This window comes from Lissotriton vulgaris, chromosome 7, assembly GCF_964263255.1.
Source record: "Lissotriton vulgaris chromosome 7, aLisVul1.2, whole genome shotgun sequence".
Taxonomy (NCBI): domain Eukaryota; kingdom Metazoa; phylum Chordata; class Amphibia; order Caudata; family Salamandridae; genus Lissotriton; species Lissotriton vulgaris.
In genome coordinates this window covers 1,490,331,193-1,490,343,738 of record NC_141695.1, presented here as the reverse complement: position 1 = coordinate 1,490,343,738, position 12,546 = coordinate 1,490,331,193, and the positions used below count along the sequence as shown (strand labels likewise).

Here is a 12,546-nt window from a genome sequence, read left to right as displayed (position 1 = left end):
GTTATGCTCACAAGTTTTGTTTTAATATTTGGTCAAATTAATATTCATTTTCTTATGAATCTTATCCATTTGTGCTTTCTTGTCCTAACTCTGTTTAATGGAATGGAGTTTTGCTACGCATCTGAAGTTAATATTAACCCTGGGCGGGGAACTCGCTCGCGTTCTTAAACGTCTAGTTGGCGAGCGAGGAAAATGAAACTCCTGGTGAGATTTTTCCTTGTTTGCGATCGTCAACATCAAGTTGGCGAACATGAGCGTGGAAAATCAACCGCCCGGAGAGATTTCTCATTTCGGGGGGGGAGGGGTAGGGGGGGGCAGGTTTCTCATTGCGAGTGGTCCAAATGCTTGCGTTGAGAAACAGCCTGTCGGGGTTGAGAAAGCTGCTGCTCGAGTACAAATCTACTTGAGCGGCAGAATAGGAAAGCAGGGACTGCTTGCGTTGTGCAAGGTGCCGTTTGCAATGATTGCACATTGCGGACAGGCATTCGGCACTGTGCAATCACACCAAACAGCATTTCTCTATCGTGCTCCACCGCTTGCGGAGCTCCGCATAGTGCGGCAGAGTTTTTTTTTGCACTTCGCAGAGCCCAGCGTCGTGCAACTGTGCGAACTCCGCCCAGAGCTAGTTAATATGTCCTCCTCCTACTACTATAGAGAAGTAGCAATGATTTAATGGCAAATAATACATATGTTTTACCCCACCTTCTCTGGAGACAGACAATGGTAACAGTCCTGGGAAAAATACTGCATGATCCTGGTTTTCTTTAAATGACTTAAAATATAATATTGGTAACTGGTAATCACAATATACCTTAGATGGTTTTCGTATTGCGTGTTTCGTTATCAAAACATGTTTTTTCTCTGTAGCTGTGATGGTACTCCCTGATTTCTTTCTCAAGATTTTGTGAGCATGTTCTAGCTATAATATTTTGAATGCACACCATTTTAATGCCTTTTGTTTACCTGTAATATGACAGGAACTACTAGAAGGCATGAAGAGGACATGGCAACAGTTGGATCGTTTCAAGTGTCTCGTCAGCAGGGAAAATGGATGCATGGACATAGAGGGAAAATAGCGGCAAAGTGGACTGAGGTCAGAAGGCGCAGTGTGAACTGGTCCATAGAGGAGCTGGAGGGTCTTCTTAATGCCTTGAGACGATCACCCCACCTTGGACTCCTAATGTCGTCTAAACATATGTCCACCCTGCATGAATGGCAAACGGTTGAGGATGATATGCGCCAGGAAGGTTTCTGCCGTTCAGCTGACCAGTGCAGACTAAAGATGAAGGGTATAAGACGTGTTTTCCATCACTTGAGACTTGGTTGGGGACCTGGTGGCAAGAACACAACATCCTTGCCTCACTGGTTTCCTCGAATGATGGATCTGTGGAGACAGGCTGGGAAACCAAAATTTAATACTCCGTTGACCAAAGGTAATATGAAATCATAGTTGTGTGATGTAATAGTAATTTTTCTTCTTTCTCTATGGCACTGCCTTGTAGCTATCCCTCTGTTTTGATATGTGCCTATCATATAACACAGAATCTTCCACACGGTAGCCCAACACCCGGCCCAGTCAAAACACTTTAACACAGCACCTTTAGAAAAGGTTTTTTTTTTAACAAAATGCCAGGACTCTCTCTTAGAATAAGGCTTGGGGTTTTATTTTACCCAATGCTCTCAAAAGCTTTCCCAGATGCCAAATGCAAAAGATTCAAATATAAAAAGAGATATATATATATGTTAATATGCAAGCAATAATAACACACTTGGTAAATTTAATGAATGAATAATACTGATGAATAAACAAGCAGCAAATAATATGAGATAAGAATCAAGTAAATATACTGGACGTCCTGCAAGAGATCAGAAAGCTATATATACATCAAATGAGTACTTTGGAGGTGCACTTTGACTCACTCACACATCACAAAGAAAACGCACTCACTCACACATCAAATGATCACAGCCACTGGCTCACATCACAATGGCAATAACTAAAACTCAATACATCACCTAGTGCAAAGCACCGCATCTCAGACTGGGAAAGTAAACAGCCGTGATTGAGAGCTCAGCATCCAGGGTTCACACTCCGAGATAGACGCATCCATCCTCGCTCGGATTCCAAACTCCCAGTTTCCAAGTCCACACCCTCAGCTTTAAACACACTAGAAGGTTCGAGAAAGACCCCCCCATGGGCCAAAGGAATCTTACCAGAACTGGCCAGGTTCCAAGCAAGCATTCCCGCGACAGGACGGAGCTCTCACTTCCCTTTTCTACAAATCTCACATGTTCCAGCCTTTATCTTGACGAAGCTCACAGCTCACAATGCCTTTCAGAAAACATAAACAATCCTGCAACAAAACAGAAAGACCTTGAACGTGAATAACCCAAGCAACTTGCAAGCGCTGCTGTGCACGCAGAAAAGCTGAAGCAAGGCACAGCCAGGGAAAAAGGATTACATGAGGCCATGTCAAAGGCAATAAATAGTTAGCACTTTATAAATCTCATAACCCAAAAAACTTGCAAGCGCTGCTTTGCATGCAGAAAAGCTGAAGCAAGGCAAAGTCAGAAAACAAGATGACATTAGGCCATGTCAAAGCCAATAGTAAGAACTTCATAATTCTCATACAACACCGAGCACATGTGTGCATCACTGCCCACAACACTACACTTCGAGACCAAAGAGCACATTACACACCTCTTTCTCCCTTTCACGCTTTCAAATGCTCAACCCACATGTTCTATTCTTGGCAAAGCTGTCTTACTCTATGACAGCTCCCAATGAAAGACAGCAAGATTACAAGAAACAAGCAAGGCATATGCAGGACTGTCGTACATCCAGGCTAGGACGAAATAAGACACTAAAGTCAGTTAAAATAATGGTAGTTAAAGGTCATCACAGGGTCTCAAACCACAAGAGTGCCTCTAACACTACACCCTCTCAAGTTATTTATATTCTAAGAAAGTACAAAATATATCTTTTCGTAACTCTTCAACCCTTCGTAGTTGTATGCTAAACATAAGTGTGATAACATTTGTGTCTAATAGATAGTTGCAGTTTACCTCAAATTTATATGTTGGTGCTTTTCTATGTAGACTATTTTTGTTCGAAAACTCTGTGACCTTTCCGTGAACAACAAGTTCTGTAGCTTGTTGTAGAGACAATTTAATGTATGTCACACTTGTCTTTGTTGAAATGTAGATTAAACCTCTATAAATCAAATGGGAGATTTAGGTTTACAGGTGGAAAATCCATGAATATTTCCCACGTTAAGGTAATTAATGATATTCTTGGACTAAGCAGCCAAGCTGTTGACACTCTTCTGCGCTTGTTGCAAGTGTTCACAGTCATCTTGCAACTGAAAGGACTCAACGCAGTATGTATTGGCTTGCAGAACCACGTTGCAACCTTGAAATTTTCTTTGGGTACTTTTGAAAATGGTAGACAGAGCATGTTCTAGATTTCATAAATAATATTTAGGCTTTTATAATTCAGTGCTGGCTTTTCACAGCAGTGAAAGTGAAAAAATTCTTTATTGTACAGTTAATTAAAACCATTACAATATTACAAAACATAAAATGTATTTCCTTCACGTACTTTGTTAGATATAAACAATTAATACCACATTTAAAATTTGAATTCAGTTTGCATAATATGTACCTTTTTTAAAAACAAGCATGAATTGCTAAATTATTATTATGACCTGTATTATTCTTTTAGTAAATTCTCAAAATAGTTTAAAAATTTTACTAATTGACAGATTAATTGTGGGTCCTCCGAGTCTAGGGTTTTAAGTATTGCTGATAGACAGGTGCGGATGCCTTTTCCATTAAACTTCATCCTAAGTAAATTTCGACAACTGCACTCTAACACCGGGCAAATACATATCAGGTGTATAAAGTCCTGAACTGATGCTCCACATAGATTACAATCCTTTGGGCCTGGAGTCCTCCAATTGGGTTGGTCAGCATTGGGGGGCAATTTCCCCATGCGCAACTCCAAATACTTCTTTTTTAGGTGGGGGAAAAAGCGAGGCCCAAGTATGCCGCTGGCTCAAGCCTTGTATAGCATTATAAAACCATCCATGTGTCCGCACGTCGGCTTAAGGTTGCTTTATCTTTAGTTAAAGAGTGCGAGTTTGCTGCTTTTTTCACGATCAGCTGAAATGATGTCCATGGTAATTTCCTTTGCCAAATGTCTGCCATCTTTGTTATTTTTAGCGAGGTATTTAGGTACTTCGCATAGTGGGATTTTGGATCATATTGCAAGGCTTCCCAGAGTGCAGAGTTGATTTCTAGGTAACGATTGAGCCATATTTTGTACTAGAATTTAATTGTCTCATACCTCTTATGGAGTATTTGATGGTGTAATCCGAACTCTAGACGTACCTGAGCTGGTGAGGCATCACATGGCAAACAAAATACTCTATTGTACACTCGCATTTGGATTTTGTCTAGGATTTGTGTGCTGTTTACATAGTGGACCACGCTTCCATAGGCAATAGTTGGAAGTAGTTTTGCTTTAATGACTGCCAGGAGTGGGGTGAACAATGGGCCTTTTAACTGTTTTGATATCCTGCAAAATGCAAACAGTAGAGCGGTTCCCTTTTTTAAAATTATTTCATATTGTGTGGCGAATGTGAACCTTTGGTCCTAATGAATCCACTGCTATTAATAGCCATCGACTACTTCCAACTCAATGTTGTCGATTTGTAAATTTCGGCTGTTTGGGGCGACAATGTGTTACGATCAGGACCTTAGTTTTTTTTATATTTATTTCCATCAGGTGTTTGTTAGCGAAATCAGCTAGCTCCTGGATTAATCGTTGCAGGCCGATTCTTGTCTGACTTAGAAGGACCACATCATCAGCATAGGACAAGTGTGTTAGTGGCAGCGTGCCCAGCCGTGGCGGGTGTGAATTGACCCTGTCTAGCCTTGGTGTTAGATCGGCCATGAATAGTTTAAACAAATGCGGGGCCAAGACACAGCCTTGTTTTAACCCTTCGTTAGTAGGGATCTTCCTTGTGAGCCTTTGGCCATTGGCGATTTTAACTTGCATCCAAGTGTTAGTGTAAAGATACATGGTTGGGTTTAAAATTGTGTCTGGTAGACTCTGGAGTTTCAGTTTGGCCCATAGTGTGTGTCGGCTAACATTGTCAAAGGCCGCCTTGAAATCCACGAAGCATAGATGGAGTCCCTGCCGCTGTCGTAGACTTTTCTCGGAGATTAGCCCTATTGCTAATACGTTTGCAATTGTGCCTGTGCCACGCCGGAAGCCTGACTGGTTTATTGGGATTTTTTTATTCTCATCTGACAAGTTTACTAAATCAGTTAGGATCAGCGATGCATAATATTTGGCCTCCGCATCTATCAACACGATCAGGCGGTAGTTTGCTGGATCTGTGTGGTCCCCGCCCTTATATATCGGATTAATAATCGCACCTCTCCAACTTTCTGGAATACGACTGGTAGTGCCAATCATCTTGAACAAACTACAGAACTTACTTGCCCAGTAATTTGGATCTTGTTTGTAGACTGCCTGTGGCATACCATTCGGTCCTGGTGCGCTATCAAGCCAACTTTTCCTTATGATTTGCAAAATTTGTACTTCAGAATGGACGAGAGTAGAGTCAGGGGTATCTTTTTGCTTTTCGTGCATGGAAATTCCAGCTGATGGCAGCTGTTCCAAATTGTTTATGGAGAATGTGGAAATGAGGAGCTGTACTCATGCATGCTCGGCAACGCTGGTCATATTTATGATTTTGGAGGGTCTGTCCATAGAGTTCACCTGCGCCTAGAATGCTCTGGGGTCAGATTTTTTTGCATTATGAAGTATTTTTGTCCAGAAGTTGTTTTCTTCAGTTTTTTTATCAATCCAAATTTGTTTCTTGTATTTTATCTTTAAAGAGCGTACTTCCTCCCATACTTTCGATAGCGGGCTATGATGTTTAGCATTCCTAAGGGACTTTCTCAGGAGATATCTTAAAGTTTGTGATGCTTGACTAAGCTGGCTGGTGTTATCTGTGCATTTTTTTATTTATCTTGTTGACGGATACTCCTGCATCGGCTAGCTTTGCCAAAAATGTGATCCATATTTCTATGGTAGTTTTATTTTCTGACTCAAGGATTGGCATTAGATTTTTGGCTATTACAGCTATATGCGGTAGTGTGGTACACGTCCACTCAAACGCTTCAAGTTGATTGTTGATGTTTCTCCCTCGATTTCTGGAGCTTCTTGATGTTTAAATGATGTTATTTTTAATTCGATCTGCTGTGCTGAATGATCGCGGTCAGGTGAGCATTTGATTTAAAAACTCTTTATTTGCCCTAAAAGAGGGAGGGTTACTATTGTATAGTCCTGGATAGAACTTGAGCAGGGGCCAATATACGTGCAGTTGGCAGGTTTATCCTGTTTTATTCTCCCGTTTAATATGCGCATACCTAGATGTTAGAGGTCCCTTGTAAATTGCTGGCCTACTTTGTCATTGTGTTTTTGAACGGGAAACCGCTGCGTTTCTACCGCCCAAATTTCGTTTGATGCGATGATATTGTCTTCCTCTTCTTGAGTGTGTAGTAGATATGCATTAAAATCTCCTGTAAGGATTATTTCCCAAGTTGGCTGTTCAAAGCGAAATTCCGCAATGACAACAGTAACTTTCTTAAAAAGGTCTTTCTTCATCTTAGATTTCGGGTGAGCATAGATATTGATGAGTTTAATGGGGCTTAACCCTGCGAATGTGCCCAGTTCCATTTTTATTATTTGCATGGCTGAAGTCGTTGTCAGCTGTGTTGAGTTAATTTTTAATGCTGTAGAGATATAAACATATTTACAACAAGGGGTGGTGAGGGACAGAGTCTCTGAATTAAGCAGAAAGCTCTCACCCAGTCAAGAGATCAGGGCTAGATCCAACACCGTTTTTTAGCTCACTGCACCATCCCAGTTTCAGAACCTGGCTGTATGCAAATTAGTCTGTTCCTGTCCCAGTGCATGATGGGAACAGGGCAAACCAAACTACAAAAGCCAATTCTTACACTGGGAAGGAAACAAGCTCCCGGGGACCGGTTTCTGGCATTACAGCCGTCTTCGGCCCGGTTTGCTTGAATCCTGATGGTGCAATGAGCAAGGGTCTCACATCTGAGAATACCCTTCCACGCTTAGGGTGGACAAAAATATTTACAACAAGGGGTGGTGAGGGACAGAGTCTCTGAATTAAGCAGAAAGCTCTCACCCAGTCAAGAGATCAGGGCTAGATCCAACACCGTTTTTTAGCTCACTGCACCATCCCAGTTTCAGAACCTGGCTGTATGCAAATTAGTCTGTTCCTGTCCCAGTGCATGATGGGAACAGGGCAAACCAAACTACAAAAGCCAATTCTTACACTGGGAAGGAAGCAAGCTCCCGGGGACCGGTTTCTGGCATTACAGCCGTCTTCGGCCCGGTTTGCTTGAATCCTGATGGTGCAATGAGCAAGGGTCTCACATCTGAGAATACCCTTCCACGCTTAGGGTGGACAAAAATATTTACAACAAGGGGTGGTGAGGGACAGAGTCTCTGAATTAAGCAGAAAGCTCTCACCCAGTCAAGAGATCAGGGCTAGATCCAACACCTTTTTTAGCTCACTGCACCATCCCAGTTTCAGAACCTGGCTGTATGCAAATTAGTCTGTTCCTGTCCCAGTGCATGATGGGAACAGGGCAAACCAAACTACAAAAGCCAATTCTTACACTGGGAAGGAAACAAGCTCCCGGGGACCGGTTTCTGGCATTACAGCCGTCTTCGGCCCGGTTTGCTTGAATCCTGATGGTGCAATGAGCAAGGGTCTCACATCTGAGAATACCCTTCCACGCTTAGGGTGGACAAAAATATTTACAACAAGGGGTGGTGAGGGACAGAGTCTCTGAATTAAGCAGAAAGCGCTCACCCAGTCAAGAGATCAGGGCTAGATCCAACACCGTTTTTTAGCTCACTGCACCATCCCAGTTTCAGAACCTGGCTGTATGCAAATTAGTCTGTTCCTGTCCCAGTGCATGATGGGAACAGGGCAAACCAAACTACAAAAGCCAATTCTTACACTGGGAAGGAAACAAGCTCCCGGGGACCGGTTTCTGGCATTACAGCCGTCTTCGGCCCGGTTTGCTTGAATCCTGATGGTGCAATGAGCAAGGGTCTCACATCTGAGAATACCCTTCCACGCTTAGGGTGGACAAAAATATTTACAACAAGGGGTGGTGAGGGACAGAGTCTCTGAATTAAGCAGAAAGCTCTCACCCAGTCAAGAGATCAGGGCTAGATCCAACACCGTTTTTTAGCTCACTGCACCATCCCAGTTTCAGAACCTGGCTGTATGCAAATTAGTCTGTTCCTGTCCCAGTGCATGATGGGAACAGGGCAAACCAAACTACATAAGCCAATTCTTATACTGGGAAGGAAACAAGCTACCGGGGACCGGTCGCTTGTCTCCTTTCTGGTGAAGAATTGGCTTGCTAGTTTAGTCTGCCCTGTTCCCATGATGCACTGGGCCAGGGACAGACTGATTTGCATATAGCCAGGTTCTGAGCTGGGATGGTGCAGTGAGATAAATAACGGTGATGGATCAAGCCCTGATCTTTGGACTGGGTAAGAGTGGTCTGCTCAATTCAGACACTCTGTTCATCACCACCCCCTTTTCTGAATCGTAGAGATATAAACAGCAAGGCCCCCCTTAGCTCTTCCGTATTGCTGAGTTCTTATTGCATTCACATGATAGCCTATCCTGTCAGGGACCTCAACTGGGGTTGTCAGCCAGGTTTCTTGGGACACAATTATTTTGTGTCTATTTCAGGACTCTAACTTTCCGCTGTCTTATAGGATTCCTTTTGCTCCTGCGATGTTCCAGGATAGAATATTTTACGGGGGAGAGCGCTGTCTTGCCAATTATACTGCAGCTTCATTCTCCCATCCACCCGGTGATGGGCAGCCCTAGGTTTGTTTTCCTCTGTTGCTCTGTGTTTGTACCATCTGCACCTTTGGCACCTCGCAGTACCGAGGTGACTATACATTTTGATGAAGTCTGTGCTTGGGAAATGCTTAATATTAGGAATGGAGATGGATAACGTTGTATTACTGGGCTGGTGACTGATATTCCCCAGACTTCGAATGTTATGGTTTCTTGCAGGATCGCTGTTACTATTTTTTATTCCTCCATGTTGCTAGGGTGCCTTCATTTCCTATGTTGTTTCCAGGATTAACAAATTCTATTGCTATTCGGTCTGCAGACATTAGATGTTGTAATGTTGGGATTTCTGCCATGAGGCGTAAGATGTTCCCTCTGTTCAGATAATCTTGCAGACCTTGTCACTGATAATGTGGCATAAATAGGAACCTATTTGTTATATTTGATATGTTCTCTTTTGTTTGCTTGTGAGAAGGTGGTGTCTGATTTCTTCTTAACTCATTGTCCGTGCCGTTTGTATCATTACACTGCCTTTTTGTGTTAATCAGACAGTGGTCTTTCGCAATTTTTTCTGGATGCTGATCTGCCTTCAAATGAACTTTTCTGTCGCCTCTCCTGATGCTTCTCATAATGCTATTTCGGCCTTGTTGATACGATGTTATCAATTGACAGGGTCATGAGTTTTTTTCCTTTTCAGTTGTTCTATTGCTATTTGCGTCACCACACTTTTTATGTTGATAAATAGCATTCCACAGCAGTTTTACTAAGTAGCCCTCTGGACCGGTGTTTACCTGTTCTTCCTGTATTCTGAAAGATGTAATGTTCTAGTACTGACGTTTTAAGTCCTCCGTTTTATTAGAAAGATAGCCATTAATTGCTATGATTTGAGTGATTCTTTGATCTTTTTTAGTATTTGTACGGTCAGTTTTTCTCAGCCACCTTTCAAATTGATCAACTCTTATCTCCTGAGGCTGTTGCTTGTTAAGCCACGCTCAACTATGTCAGTTGGGTCTGGACTGTTCCTGTTGGAGCAGGCCCAAGGCTGATTGCATAAGGCAGGTTGCTTGCTAGAAGGGCAGAGTAGGTGAGAAGCGATGGTCTGGAATGGGGCCGAAGTGCTTGCCAGTTTGTGACAATAACTCAGGCATTTCTTCCATTACCGTTTTTTGTTTTGTTTTTATGAAACTCTGTGGTGATGTTTGGTACAGCTGGGAAACGTAATTATCAAATAAATACCTGCAACAGAATTACACGCTGATCAATGCGATGCCTCAAACATACAAACCCGGGTTGTTGAGGTGCCCCAAATCTATCATTGTGGTGTTATTTCTGTTTTTGGGAGGCATTAATGGCAGCTAGCATAAAGTTGTGTACTGAAACAGACATTTCCAGTGTGAGGGGTTTATTGGGAGACACGTTGCTTCATGATTAGTTTTAGACAACAGTATCCCCAATGGTCAATTGTTAGCATACGGATTCCTTGTAAAGGACTTTGAATGTGATGTAACACATGGTGTGCCAAATCAATGTTTCACAATGGCTGGTACTAAGAAAATGATTACACAGTTGTATGGTGCTATTTAGGTTATGAACAACACTAAGCTGTAACAACTAAAGGATAATGGACAGTGGAGAAGAGTAGAGAGATGACAGACACAAAATAGTCCTTGTCCTGAGTTCCCATGTCAAGGTCTCCAGGAATGTTAGATTCAAATTAATACAGCCTGAGTTAGCACATCGAACTAGCGTTACTCCTCAACTCATACAACCCATATTACAAATGATACCAGACAGTTTTACGAGATGCAACATGAAGATGCAAACTTTTACCATATCTTATGCCTCTTCGTAAAGCCATATCGGTCTGTACTTTTGGCCCTTTTAGCTGTACTTAAAGACCGGGCCCGCATTTATAAACCTTAGGCTCATCTACATAGCCTGATGCCCAGACACGAAGAACAAAATTAGAAAGCAAATGTATAGATCTAGCACTATTGCCGCCCAAAATACATATTGCAGTGACACTGAAATCACCCTGCACTGCACTTGTGTCCAAACGGAGGAGAGAGCTGCTACAATGGGAGGTGGTCGGAGATGTGGCCATTCTATAACATCAGTGGTATGGAGATGACCATTTGTTGTTGACTGTTTGGGGCAAGATATACCTCACAAAAAGGGAAGGATGGGAACCAGCTGCTTAAATAGAACAGCTAAAGAATGGATGGTATCCTAATTAATCATACATTGGATGTGCATAATAGGGAGTAAAAGCAAAAGTGCAAGAATTTGTGGATAACAGTGACTGACTTAAAGGAAATCTATTAGTTTTCTTAAGACTGCCCTCACCCACAAAGTAGTGGAATGCTTCATCATAGGGCCGCTATCAACACCTTGGTGCTGACCAACACACAGGGTGTTGGAGCACTGATTTCTTTTAAAACAAGAAAGCGAGGAAGTTCTCTAAAAGAGGGATCCCTAATGCAGAAAGGAATACTAAGTTAAAATGGTTTAAGTGCGTACCGTATACATTTGTTTATTGGTGGTCCCACTTGGCAGGATTAAAAATAGGTGTTGGGTGTTTAGGAGTTACTTCTCCATTACCCGTCTGCTATTTGGGACTATAGCCTAATCTCCCCAACTGGAAAAAGTGAAGATAAACCTCCATAGATCTGTAAGTGGCAACCTATGTAGCATTTATAATTAGTTGTTTCACAAGAATATTTAAATTTATAACCGTATACTAATGTACTTCAGACACAATCCATCAGATTATATAGGTAAATGATAAGGATATTTGATTTCTAGGACTGCCATATGTTTGTGCTGACCAGCAATGACCAGTACAAGTTTGGCTTTGCTAGTGTTGATGTTCAATAGAAATACATACATATTTGTTTGAGACACAGAAATGTTACGTTCACTATAATGGGGAGGATGTGCACTAACTGCATCTCTGAAATATGTAAATTGTAAAAGTAATACATACTTTAAAAGACATTATACACTGAGTTTCTACCAGAAGTTGGAAAGCTTGATCACAACACAGGCCAAGGCACTCTAGGATATTGAACTTCAGCCTTCTCATTTGAGGGTTACCTGGATGACTCTGGAGACGCACATGGTGAAAAAATCTGAAAGGGTAACCTTGCTATGACTGCAATTTTATTTTCAGGGTAATCACTTCAAAATTAATCTTGCAGAATATTCTCGGGAAGCCTATCCCTAACTTATCAGCTTAGTTCTGATGCCCTTTTCTTTATAAACGGGGAAGATGCCCCTTCCCTCCATATATTGTTCTATATATAATTTGAAGCCTTTTCATTATGGTTTACCATTTACCAAACCCTACAGTAAGCCTTACTCTTAATCTCTTTCCCTTACTTAACTCTTTTTCTATTCCTAAGGTTATGCCTTACACTAACTTTACCCTTACTGTTTCTTTTCCCAGTAACCATAAATTATCGATGTACCAGCTCTAACCCTTAGAATGTCACTTACCTTGTCCCTTACACTCAGAATTTTCGTCCCGAGGTCAATATAAAGACATTTCAAAGTTACTATTGCTCTCTTTACTACTGGTTTTCAAAGGGCCGAAAGTTCTCCTGTTTTT

At 41.9% G+C, this 12,546-nt stretch overlaps 1 protein-coding gene across 4 annotated transcripts in view; it reads left to right on the top strand.

Annotated features, from left to right (window-relative positions):
- The window catches only part of LOC147705857 (uncharacterized), a 233,116-nt gene that overhangs the window by 81,460 nt on the left and 139,110 nt on the right, over positions 1–12,546 (top strand). For all 4 annotated transcript variants that reach the window (XM_086932296.1, XM_086932297.1, XM_086932298.1 and 1 more), the window contains one exon: positions 978–1,433. In XM_086932296.1, the coding sequence (XP_086788422.1) occupies positions 978–1,433 (456 nt within the window). The remainder of the gene's footprint in view (positions 1–977; positions 1,434–12,546) is intronic.